The sequence below is a fragment of the Apiospora kogelbergensis genome (assembly GCF_038363985.1).
Source record: "Apiospora kogelbergensis strain CBS 113332 chromosome Unknown utg000016l_segment0_segment0, whole genome shotgun sequence".
Lineage (NCBI taxonomy): Eukaryota > Fungi > Ascomycota > Sordariomycetes > Amphisphaeriales > Apiosporaceae > Apiospora > Apiospora kogelbergensis.
Window position 1 is genome coordinate 1 of NW_027117433.1, and position 11,992 is coordinate 11,992.

Below are 11,992 nucleotides of genomic sequence, written 5' to 3' on the forward strand. Positions count from 1 at the left end.
TGCTGGCCATTGTGTATGGTGCGGTCGTGGGCTATTGTGCGCGGAAGGCGGTGGAACTGTCTTTATCTAGGAAGTGGATCGACACGGAGAGCTACCTCCTATTCCCGTGCGCTTTGGGTGTGAGTCTCGAAGAAAAAATAACCCCCTTTCTCTGGCATCTATCATCTCACCGGCGCTGACGCCTACCACTTAGTTCTTCGTCCTGGGCACGTGTGGTGCCATCGGCACCAGCGATCTCCTCGCCTGCTTCGTCGCCGGCTGCGCCCTGAACTGGGACGGCCGGTTCCTCGCCGAGGCGAAGCGGCGGCACGACGAGGTCAACTCGTGCATCGACGTGCTCCTCAACTTCGCCGGCTTCATGTACATCGGCGTGACGGTACCGTGGCCCAACTTCGACCAGGCGGCCACGACGGGCATCACGTGGCCGCGCCTCCTCGCCCTCGGGCTTCTCGTGCTCGCGTTCCGGCGCATCCCCGCGCTGCTCGCGTGCTACCGCATGATGCCGCACGTGATGCGGAGCTGGAAGGAGGCCGTCTTCATGGGCTACTTTGGCCCGATCGGCGTCGGTGCCATCTACTACCTGGAGCACACCACCATAGTGCTGCTGGGGGTGGCGAATCCGTCGGCGAGCATGCAGGCGCTGCTAAAGTCCATCGGCCCCGGTAAGCCAAGAGTCTTCCCTCGCTCCCTTATTGCCTACCTCCCCTGCCTGTCGCGTTTATGCTTACCTCCATCTCCGTGATTTCCAGTCGTCTACTTCCTGGCGCTCTTCTCCATCGTCGTCCACGGGCTGTCTATACCCATCCTGAACTGCGTCTACGGGTTCTGCGGGGTACGCCCGGTCACCGACGACACGGAGCCGATGCGACGGCGCAGCGTGCACGTCGCGACGCCCAACAACGCCGTGGCGGGCGACCGGGACACCTTCATTGCTTTCAATCGGTTCACGCGGCCCGACTGCCAGGCCGAGACCTTGCCTACCGTGGAACCGCCGCGAAGGGAGGCGCCGCACAAGCCGCAGTTCTCGTCGGTGGTGTTTGAAGTCATGGAGGAGAAGAGCGGAGACGAAGAGGCACCATCGAAACCAAAAGCGTGTGTTGTTACTTGCAATGAAGTGTGATTGACGTCCATGTGGTTTGGGGGCCATCATCGGCATTCGAAATATGTTTTGACGATCACAAATAGACTCAAGTAGAACAGAGATCAAAGTCATTCATTCCTGACACTCCAAAATACCAGACTGGGAAAGATTGTCTTGTCAAATTGGCGGTGGATGATTCACATCGTAAGAGCAGTCGTGCCATTCACCGTCAGTGTCTGTCGTTTTTTAGTTTGGGTGGATTGGCCAACCGGGTGCTGTTGTCGCTGCTGCACCGCTCGTTTACTTACCCCGCTACAGGGGGTGCTTCAGTGACTTCAGGCCGTGGCGCCAATCCCACAGCGGTTCATAATGAGACATGGCGTGCGTACAAGGCGTGGGTTGTCTCACTGTCAGATCCGTGACCTCCGGTTATCGGCATATATAAGACACGGAAGTCGTCAGTCACTATCGGCTTCTTCACTTCTCTTTCAAGCCAATACACCCTCAATGTCACCTACCTAGTCCCTCTATTACCATTGCCCAAGCTGGGGACCTCTATCAACTATGGCCACTATGACAGAAACCGCGGCGGCCGTCGCTGCTGGCGACATGATCGAGTTGGTGCCTATAACGCACGGCGTCGGCTACCAGACGCCGCCTGCAGGGAACGATTCAGAGGCGGCTGCCCTCGCCAACCCGGAACGCGACCCCAATGCGCGTCCGGCCGCCTTCCGCTCCCTGGCCCACGAGATCCTGTTCGTGCTGACGACCACCATGAGCATCGCCATGCCCAGCTTCCTGCAGGGGAGCATCCTCATCGTGTCGCCCGAGATCAAAGCCGGCCTCGGCATGACCACGTCCCAGCTGACGTGGGTCATCGCCGCGTCCAGCCTGACGTCGGGCTCGTTCCTGCTCTTCTTCGGCAAGGTGGCCGACATGTTCGGCCGGCGCAGCATCCTGCTGGCGAGCCTCTTCATCTTCGCCGCCCTCGCCCTCGCCACGGGCTTCACGCGGGACGCCATTAGTCTCATCGTCCTGAACGCCGTCATGGGCCTCACGTCGGCGTCCATCATCCCCTCGGCCCAGGGCATCCTGGGCAGCATCTACGAGCAGCCGTCCAAGCGGAAGAACTACGCGTTCGCCTGCTTCAGCTCCGGCAACCACCTCGGCTTCGCCGTCAGCGCCGTCTTCTCGGGCGTCGCCTCGCAGATCGGCGGGTGGCCGGCGTCCTTCTGGCTGCTGGCCATCATCTACGCCGCCGTCGCCGTCATCGCTTGCTTCACGGTGCCGCCCGACGATAGCGAGAAGCTGCCTTTCAACAGGGAGTCGTTGCGGCAGTTCGACTTCGTGGGGGTTGTATTGGCTGTGTGCGGAATCGGCCTGTTCACCGCTGGTATCAGGTAAGTACATTGGCAGTTTGGACCTCATCATTGGCTTTCCACTTGCGTGACTGGCTAACTCCAGAACAAATATAAAGTGTCGGGCCTGATTCACCTCAAGGCTGGGGAACTCCCTACATCATCGCATTCCTCGTCTTGGGCCCAGTTCTGCTGGTCGCGTTTGTGTGGTGGGAGACACGCTTCCCGTACCCGTTGATGCCCATGGGAGTATGGCGCGACAGGGAGTTCAGTCTTGTAAGTCATCCCAGACCAAGGATGTTAATACACAACGTATACTAATGTGCTACACCAGCTTCTGGGCATTCTGCTACTCGGCTTCCTGTCGTTTCCAGCCCTATTCTTCTTCAGCGCACTGTACCTCCAGGATATCTTCGGATACTCGGCGCTGATAACTGCCGTCTGCCTGATTCCAGCCGCTGTGACCGGAGTTGTGGTCAATGTGAGTGTTCAGCCGCTTAGCACCATCCTTAATGATGACAACCTAACGTCCCCAGGTACTCGCCGGGAGACTTTTGCACAAAGTTTCCAACAAGCTGTTGATGGGAATAGGCGCCGCTGGCTTCACCATTTCCTTCTTGCTGGCAGCGGTCCAACGCTCGGGCGCCTCGTACTGGGCCTTCACCTTCCCAGCCTTCGTGATCGTGGTATTTGGTACCGATTTTGAATTCAATGTCGTCAATGTGAGTCATATATTGCATGTTTCACACTTGAACCAAGTAAGAGTCAGTATGCTCATACATCGTGTCGCCCCAGATGTACGTCGTGTCCTCGTTGCCCAAGACCCAGCAGTCCATAGCCAGCTCCGTGTTCCAGACGACCATCAAGCTGGCCACGGTCCTCGGTCTGGGCATATGCGCCGCGCTCTTTGCGAGCGTGTCGGAAAAGCCCGCCACCACCGGCTACTACGCCCACGACCCCTTTGAGCCGTACGCTGCGCTCTTCTGGTTCGCGACGGCGGTGAGCTTCGTCAGCCTGCTACTGGTACCACTGCTCAAGATCAAGACTCAAGGGCATATTAAGGAGGCTTAGAGCTAGATGTGGCGGCGTGATCACTCGGCGGGGCCGGAATGCAGGGGCGGGTACGAAAGACTTTGATCCTACATATGCAGTGCCACCAGAGCTGCTGAAGAGTCTCAGGTTCATGGTTAACACTTGAATCAGTGACAGCGGTATAGGAATGGCTACTATGCCATCTTAACTTTCTATTATACAGCACATGGTGGTTTATGCTATTTCAGAGACTAAGTATCATTTTACAGAAAATGGCATCATTTCTCGCGGGTGCTAATTCTGATATATAGTGAATATGAGCAATTCACTGTTCTGGTTCGGTCACTTAGATCTTGTATTAGGTAAGGTGGTGATATTATAATTATGTGATGGACAATCTCTTATGAAAATAGTACTGTCAGTGCCGCTGTCCCTCAAATAACCGGTGCAAACGGCCGTCTACCTGCTGACAGCAAGCTATGATGTCTGTCTAGGTGGTATATGACACGCTAGGCCCCGGAATTGGATTTGCCAGATTCAACTAGCTCACCCACTATGTACATTTGCAATGGGTTATGCACCAAATTAAACCAGGTGATGGCGCGTATCCCTGGATCAGACGGCAATGTAGTTCACGGCCACAGGCTGGAATATATTCGAGCCTGTGGAGCAGCGGCCTCCATCACTCCCGTTGACAACGGACACCAGCACTCCGTTACAGATGCCCCAGCTGTTGCCTGTGCCAAAATTCCCAGTCGTCGCCGGCAAAAACACCCCCCGATGACGAAGATGTCGTGGGAGGGCAGGTGGGGCCGCAGCCGGCTTGCGCGTAGAACGGCTGGTACCCCGGGGTTATGTTGGGCTGCTGGATATAGCTATACATGGCGCTGAAGTCGACAGACTGGACGTTTACGTGAACGCGGGTGTTGTACTTGGTGGAGATCAGCGCGCCCCCGGCGTCAATGGTGAAGGTGGACCACACATTTTTGTTGGTGGAGGTGCGCACCAGGCCGGGCTGGACCTGTGTGGTTATGTAGGCCCTCCAGCCTGCATAGGTGCCGTTGGCCACCTGGATGTAAAACGTCGGTTGGGGGCAGGCCAGCGGTGGACGGGGGCAAGATGACCCGGATGGGAGCAGAGTCTCGGTCGCGGTCGCCACCGTCGTACTGCCGACGACCACGGTCTCGGTGAGGGTCGCGGTGCTAGACAGCGTGGCGGGTACCGTCTCCACGGTAGTGGTGGGAACAACATTCGTTACCCCGGTGGTGGTCGTGACGAAAGTGGTGACCGTTGAGGTCTTGGTAGTGCTGTCCACCTTTGTCTCCGTCACCACATCCGTGGAGAAGAGAGTCTGTGTGACGACGGCAGTCTCGCCGACGGTTGTCGTGTCGACCTGTGTGGATCCGGTCGTGCTCCTGCTGGTACTTGTCTCGGTAAAGAGGATGCTAGTGACGACAGTCGCGGTGACGGTGACTTGCGCGACCTGTTGTGTCTCGGTCACGGTAGTGACGACGGTAGAGGCAGCCGCCGTTGTCGTCGACGGCGTAACGTACGCGCACGAACAGGCAGATGCGTATTGGGCAGCATTGGCGCATCCCGAAGCCGTCGGAACAACACCGGACGCGCTCTCCGTGGCGGTAGAGGACAGTGTGCTGGGGGAGGCTGGCAGGCTCGAAAGCGACGTCAGCTGCGTGTTACGACAGCGACCCTTTTTGGGCACATCCCGCTTCTGGGGGAGCGTTTGGGTAACGGTCGTGAACTGGGTTTGGACCGCAGTAGATGTCTCGGTCACGGTGGTCGAGATGAGCTCGAGCCCCGTGACAGTCACGCGGCTCGTCTCGACCGAGGTCGAGGTGGTCTCCGAAGTTGCGGTGACGGTATCCGTCTCGCCGACGACGTCAACAACGGTAGTAGAAACATCGACGGTTGCCGTGGTGGTAGTTGGGACCAGGTTGGTGACTGTCGAAGTGCCTTGGATCGTAGTCTGCGTGACGACAATGGTCGAAATACTCGTGTCGACTTCGTTATCGATGGCGAACGTGGTGCTCGACACGGGCTGTGTCTGAGTCACGGTGACGGTGACCGGTGCTTGGCTCGCCGTCACGGTGGAAGTGCTCGTATAGGTTGAGCTCGGTGTCACCGTCGTCTGCAGGAACGAGGAGCAGTCCTGCAACGCCTTGCTTGGGGTGGGAAGGCCCGAGGCAACGACCTCTTCGAGGCAGGCATCGAGCTTACACACGGCAGCGAAGGGGTTGCCTGCCTTGACGGTGACCCTGGCAGACAATCTATCATTGGGCAAAGAAGTGGCGATGCCGGCGAAGAGACCGAGGAGGAGTGCAGGCGCAAACATGGTGTGCGGGAGCGGCACACTGCCAGCCGAGTTTGTTTGCGGGTGGTGGTGAAAAAGAGTAGTTCCCTCTGGAAGGAGTGCCAGAGCGGCAGGCACTTATAATCATGGACTGGCCATTTTGAAGCCCGGGGATATGACTTTCACGGAGGATACGCGTATGCATCTGGGCTTCGGGCTTCAAGCTTGACAGCATTGAGAGACTTGGCGAGAGTGGGATTCCTGGAGAAAAAACACCCAATTTCAAATAGAGCAATAGTCGGGCCTCTAGAGCGACTGTGGCTGGCTGAAAAGAGCTGCTCCGGTGCGCTACTCGGGCGGAACTAGTATTGATTGGGTGTAGCACGGGGCCCGGAGCGCTTAAGCTTACCACAAGCTCGGACGGGTATCTGGGCTAGACCCGTCATCAATCCAGGGGCAACTATAATTGTCGCTCAATAGCGGAGCCAGCCTCAGCCGTAGTTGTCGGTGCTTTCGAGTCCAGGCCTGGCTTTGTTGTCTTTGCAGGTCGTAATATCCGTAATGCGGCGATAGCATTTACCCAGCTGAGGCCTCAAGACCTACGCGAAGAACCTCGTGGTTCCCATTCCACACTCTCCTTTGTGGCGCTTGGGGTTTACCTTAGCTATCACCTGATACGCTCATGCCATGCCGCCCTACCTGGCTAGAATGACAGGAAGTCTGTATTTCTGCCAAGCCTCCATCACGGCAGAGGCGCCAGGTAGATCCCGAGGAGGCTTGATGCTAGCGGAATCAGTATAATAGCCGCTAAAGCGGAGACGGGTGCGCCAAGTGCCAAGATGATGGCAAGTAATGTGTGCTGAGACAGAGCCGCAAACTCGGCAATACTAGAGTCGGCGAAAGACAACATGGTATGCGCCACACAGAGTACCACTTGTAAGAGAGCCAAGTAGACTGAATTTATTGTTTCGAACAGCCGAAGCTGGCGCCGACACCTGGGGCGCGTAAATGGACGCGGGCAACGGCTATCGCATGCACATCAGATACTCAACAGCACATGTATTGACAGTGCCTAACTTCCGCATACCTGCGCCTTGAGAAAGTGAACGTTTTGAATCGATGGGTTTCACAGCATAATGTGTGTATATTAACGATAGACATTGTTGTTTCTGCTGGGCTGACAGCTTGACATAGAACCGAAGAGCAAAAAACGAAATAGAACCGAAAGAGAAAGAAAGAAGTAACGACAGACATGATTTAAAGAATAAAGCAAAAAGTTGGTGAGTCGCTCATCGACAACATTGAAATTCCTCTGTAGACTAGACATCTTTGACCTTATTGTCATCTCGTCTCCGCTGAGAGTTTTCTGCAGCCTTCTTGGCCATCTCGATGGCTTGTTTGTGTTTAGCGGCTTCCTCACGTCGCTTTCTAGATTCTGCAGCTGCGTCAACCATACGCCGCTCTTCCTCATCGGTGGGAATCTTGTAGCTGTCATCCATTCTGGGCTAGTTTACAGTAGAATTAGAATTAATAGATTATGGTGGTGGGGATATAACTTACTTACCAACTATCAAATTCGTGGATGAGTTATAGTGATATGGTCTGTTCTTCCTTCCCCTGAGCTGGAGAAGTTGACTCAACGGTTGTAGTGTTATTAGACTGAGCCGGGAGTATGTGTAGTGAAGGTTTGGGCGACTGAGTCTTTAATGTTTACAGATATTATTGAGCTTCTACGGATATTCCTCTAGTATATATGATGTCTGAAACATAGCTGGTTGGCCGGTTCTCTTTAGGTTGGGTCGGCAACTTGACATCGAACTGGAAAAGAACAAAGAATAGATGGTAAGCTGACCTGGCCACAGCGAGCATATGCGCGCGCGCGCGTGTGTGTGTGAAAAGATATGCTACATAACGCGATGTTGCCAACTATTTCTGCCATCCAACGAAACTTTATCAAGAAACGGTTGGTAGATCATGTTCATGAAGTTTAAGAGTTTGGAATGTACGAAAGGCAATTAGTTTCTGTTCAACTTGGTGAGCGGGTGGTGTTAATATTTACATCTGGGTGACTAAGAGGTCGTAAGAATGAACTCGTCTAGGCGATATAGATGGAGACTGAGGCTCATCGAAGCTTGGCTGAATACTAACCGCATCTATCGATTCGTCTACCGCTGGTAGGCAGCAGCTTGATATGATGGCTGTTGGAAGTTACATATGTTAGGGCGGGGTAACGACTCCAAGCTTGTGATGTTAACGACTCCCAACAGCGTTCTGAATAGATCTCTTTCATTGGCTGTGCATGGCATGTTCGTCCTGCAGCCCCCCGGAAGTAGAATAGCGCCAATGGTGACGCACCAACAAAGTTTCGTGTGTCAATTGGGCAAGAATTGGGGTTTTCACTATAAGTCTCTCCATCTCCCACCCTCGTGGCACACTCTTCCTCCCAAGCATTACCTTCACAACACATCAGACTTATGTCCTTTGATCACGAACCACACATTTTTGGCTTATCGACCAGAATATTGATCACTTTACGGCTTCGTCCGTCAAGTCTTCACTATGCCCACCAAACTCAGACCCCCTCATATCCCCAAGGACGACCTTGCCTGGGAGAGAGCCGATGAAGAGGCTGAGGCCTGGGAGATATCAGTGAACAAGGCTCAAATATGGAGAGCAGTCGGTGACCTCATTCTGAAATACAAGCCTGGGAAGGCTGTAGAACTTCACCGGCCGATTAGAGGGGGATATAACGCCTTCTATCGTCTGGAGTATGAAGACGGTTCTTCGGCAGCTATGAGGGTTCCCTGCAAGGGGATCGTCAGGTTCCCCGAAGAGAAGGTACTCTATGAAGCGGCAACGATGCGGTACATTTCGAACAACACTACAATACCTATCCCGAAGATCTACCACTGCGGAACAGCTGAAGAAAACACGGCTGGACTCGGCCCGTTTCTAATCATGGACTACGTCGAACATGAGAGAACCATGTCCGAAGCGCTCAAGGATCCAGCCCTCGACCCCAAAGATGACCATGTGCTGGACCCGGATATTAGTGAGGAAAAGCTGGAATTTCTTTACAGACAGATGGCCGATATCCTGCTACAGCTGTTTACCTTGGAGTTTCCTCGTGTTGGATCTTTGACTCAGGACCGAGATGGAAGCTTTTCTATCTCAGGCCGGCCTCTCATCCAGAACATGAACTCTCTAGTAGAGTTCACTAGCATCGCCCCGACACTCCTCCCATCCCAACAGTACTCTACCGCGGATGAGTGGTATTCAGCCTTGGCTGACATGCATCTGTCGCAGTTCGTCTTCCAGCGTAATGACGCTGTCAAGGACGACGACGAGGACGATGCACGCGACAAGTATGTGGCTCGCCAGCTGTTCCGGCGGCTCGCGTCAAAGGGTCAACTTTCATCCCAATCTGAGTCTGGGGACGCTTCCGATACCACCACGTCTCCCTTCAGACTTTTCTGTGAGGATCTTCGTCCGTCCAACGTCTTGATCGACAAGGACCTACGCGTCGTCGGCGTTATAGACTGGGAGTTTGTCTACGCCGCACCGCCGCAGTTTTCTTCCGACCCCCCTTGGTGGCTCCTGTTGACGGGCCCCGAGAACTGGCCTGGTGCGTACGTGCCCTGGATGGAGGCTTATAAGCCCCGTCTAGAAACATTCCTCCGTGCTTTGGAGGGTGTCGAGCAGAAGATGAGAACGGGCGACGAAACAGCTAGTGGCCTGGCGACACTTCCGCTCTCGCAAAGGATGAGGGAAAGCTGGGAGAGCAAGAACTGGATGATCAACTACGCAGCCAGAAGTAGTTGGGCGTTCGACTTTGTCTACTGGAGATACTTGGATGAACGCTTCTTTGGGCCAAATGAGGATAAAGACCACCGTGCTCGTCTAGGTCTTCTCACCCAACAAGAACGGGAGACGATGGAGAGCTTAGTCGACATGAAAATGGAGCAGCAAAGGGAGGCAAGTCTGGTTACGTTGGACCACGATAACGCAGCTGCCCAGTTGGCCAGGTTCATGATCTGACGTTGAAGTTTGCCGTCCAGTGGACTATTCAGCTTGGGGGTACCAGGGCCTTGGCGGCCCTTTAGCGACGTTCTGCAAGGCACGTTTAGCTTGGTAAGCACTAGTAAGCAGACCTAGGGACGCCAAAATAGAAATAGAACCCCATTTCTCATCTTCGATCTCACCGGTTTGATACTTGACATTCCCATCTCCTCTCTTCTATTCCTATACTCACCATGTTTGATCAATTCGAACTACGCCACACCCCCGCGCTCTTCGTAGCTACGGCCATGACCTTCGGCGGTCTGTGGACATTTTTCGATCCCCGCGGCGCTATGCTCGAGTTCGGCCTGCCCGAGCGCGTCGCCAGCGCTCCCACCGCGGCGACGGTCATGCACCTGACCAACGCCCGCACCACCTCGCTGGGCCTGTGCATGTATGCGCTCTACTTCCGGGGGCGGTTCGCGGCCTGCGACACTGTTCTCGCCGTGCTGGGCGCCTACGCCGGCCTCGTCGATAGCTGGGTCGTCTGGCGCGAGGGCAATCCCCGCAAAGCCCTCTTCCGTCTCGTCAGCTCCGGGCTGCTCTCGGCTGCGGGAGTCGCTGGATGGACGGCTGGTAGTAGTGGTGCCGCTTATTAAACGGCGCATCATCAAAATTCCGCAGTACCTTAGGCACCACGGGTCTTATCAAGTGTTTTCCAGCGCTTCCTTCCCCATGGTTGGGGCTCTTCCATTTCTTATTGGTATTAACATCAATGAACTTTCAATTCCCCCTCCAACAGAGGAAGGTCCAGCCGAATCTCTAATCGATTGATATTTCTTCTGTTCTTACTTGTACTGCCAAGTGTGTGACTTCAAAGCGGTCCTTTTCATCCTTCCAGACTCTCCAAAAACCGGTGTCTCTCGATTGCGTCTTCAAAACTGCACAAGGACTTCCTTGCTTCGGCATCTCCTGCAATGAGCTCGTAAACCCTAGCCACGTTTCCTGCCGGCTGCGCAAGGGTCTCATCCCACTTATCCGTTTGTACGGAGACCTCGGTAACCTGGTCGGCCGACGCGTCAAAGAACTCGATCTTCTGGTCTGGGTAGCCGATCTGGAGGAAGACACCAGAAGCCGTGACGCGGAGCTCGCCCTTGGAGCCTAGTATGCGCCAGTCCAGTGCAGGGTTCCCCTTGAAAGGGGGTCCTCCATGCATTGTGAACTGCACGGGGACAGAGGAGGCCAGCGAGCCATGGACGAAGATGGTGTCATCGTTCGTCTTAGGATGTTTGTCGGAGATGACGGTGCCATCCGCCTTGGTAAGTTTGACGATGGGGCGGCGATTGGCTAGGAGAGCATGGGTCTTGGTCGATTCGAAAGTCGACCCGAGCGCTGTTGAGATGTATAATTAGCTCGTGTCCGGGCATGGCAGCATGGTGTTTTCAAGCAGCTTTACCTTTCTGAACCCAATCCAGCGCATGTCCGCTGTGGATGGTGAGTAGAGACCCCCCGACGCTTTTGTCGGCAAAGTAGGCGTACTCCTCCTGCGCAACGTCGCCTCCCATACCACCATAGCCAGTCCACGTGCTGCTGATGACATCCCCTAGCTTTCCGGAGGCAATGAAGTCCTTGACGGTAGCGATGATGGGAGCTTGGCGTCCTTGCAGCCCCACAATGGCCAAGTCTTGCTTCTTGAAGGACGAAATCTCTTCCGCATCTGCCAGGCTCTTGCCCAGCGGCCACTCGACGTAGACGTCCTTGCCGGCCTTCAACGACGGCACAATGCACTCCTTGTGTCTATCGACGCGGGTGCTGCATACTACCAGATCGACATTGGGATCGTTGGCAAGGTCTGAGAAAGTTCAGTAACCTTGTCCGATGTCGTTGATGAGATGTCAACAAATTCCTACCTTCTGAGCTGCCGTAAGCCTTAGTAGACTCGGACAAGCCGTGAAGCTTGATAGCGTTCCTGGCACTCTCTACGGAGCTGTTCTGGACGGCCACAATCTCAAATTTGTCGGTTGCCTTGAGGTACGGCAGATGGGCTATCGGCGCCCAGCCGGTCTTCGACAGGCCAATGAGACCAACTCGGATAGGGGCCATTGTATGATGAGTCTGGGCAGGTTTCGGGCGGTGTCTGAGCAACAGCGGCTATGATGTTGCTGGCGTGGAGGATTGGGAAATCTACTATCAGTGTTCTATTCCGTATCGGCG

At 54.9% G+C, this 11,992-nt stretch overlaps 7 protein-coding genes across 7 annotated transcripts; 5 read left to right on the forward strand and 2 right to left on the reverse strand.

Moving 5' to 3' along the window:
* Positions 1-2: 2 nt before the first annotated feature.
* On the forward strand, positions 3-1,120 carry PG998_014832 (sodium/hydrogen exchanger family domain-containing protein; the record flags this gene model as incomplete). Its single annotated transcript, XM_066881648.1, has 3 exons — positions 3-119; positions 194-662; positions 750-1,120. The coding sequence occupies 3 exons, from the start codon at positions 3-5 to the stop codon at positions 1,118-1,120; spliced, it is 957 nt and encodes a 318-aa protein (XP_066723193.1).
* Positions 1,121-1,654: 534 nt separating this feature from the next.
* Positions 1,655-3,510, forward strand: PG998_014833 (major facilitator superfamily-domain-containing protein; the record flags this gene model as incomplete). Its single annotated transcript, XM_066881649.1, has 5 exons — positions 1,655-2,481; positions 2,559-2,715; positions 2,774-2,920; positions 2,976-3,161; positions 3,235-3,510. 5 exons carry the CDS (start codon positions 1,655-1,657, stop codon positions 3,508-3,510), a joined length of 1,593 nt encoding a protein of 530 aa, XP_066723194.1.
* Positions 3,511-4,590: 1,080 nt separating this feature from the next.
* PG998_014834 (uncharacterized protein) lies at positions 4,591-5,599 on the forward strand (the record flags this gene model as incomplete). Its single annotated transcript, XM_066881650.1, has 2 exons — positions 4,591-4,658; positions 4,840-5,599. The coding sequence occupies 2 exons, from the start codon at positions 4,591-4,593 to the stop codon at positions 5,597-5,599; spliced, it is 828 nt and encodes a 275-aa protein (XP_066723195.1).
* A 1,499-nt stretch (positions 5,600-7,098) lies between these two features.
* Positions 7,099-7,278, reverse strand: PG998_014835 (uncharacterized protein; the record flags this gene model as incomplete). The annotated part of the gene is made up of 1 exon (XM_066881651.1): positions 7,099-7,278. The coding sequence occupies one exon, from the start codon at positions 7,276-7,278 to the stop codon at positions 7,099-7,101; it is 180 nt and encodes a 59-aa protein (XP_066723196.1).
* A 1,060-nt stretch (positions 7,279-8,338) lies between these two features.
* PG998_014836 (phosphotransferase family protein) lies at positions 8,339-9,817 on the forward strand (the record flags this gene model as incomplete). Its single annotated transcript, XM_066881652.1, has 1 exon — positions 8,339-9,817. The coding sequence occupies one exon, from the start codon at positions 8,339-8,341 to the stop codon at positions 9,815-9,817; it is 1,479 nt and encodes a 492-aa protein (XP_066723197.1).
* Positions 9,818-10,032: 215 nt separating this feature from the next.
* On the forward strand, positions 10,033-10,437 carry PG998_014837 (uncharacterized protein; the record flags this gene model as incomplete). Its single annotated transcript, XM_066881653.1, has 1 exon — positions 10,033-10,437. The coding sequence occupies one exon, from the start codon at positions 10,033-10,035 to the stop codon at positions 10,435-10,437; it is 405 nt and encodes a 134-aa protein (XP_066723198.1).
* Positions 10,438-10,667: 230 nt separating this feature from the next.
* On the reverse strand, positions 10,668-11,881 carry PG998_014838 (oxidoreductase; the record flags this gene model as incomplete). The annotated part of the gene is made up of 3 exons (XM_066881654.1): positions 10,668-11,170; positions 11,235-11,630; positions 11,689-11,881. The coding sequence occupies 3 exons, from the start codon at positions 11,879-11,881 to the stop codon at positions 10,668-10,670; spliced, it is 1,092 nt and encodes a 363-aa protein (XP_066723199.1).
* Positions 11,882-11,992: the final 111 nt, after the last annotated feature.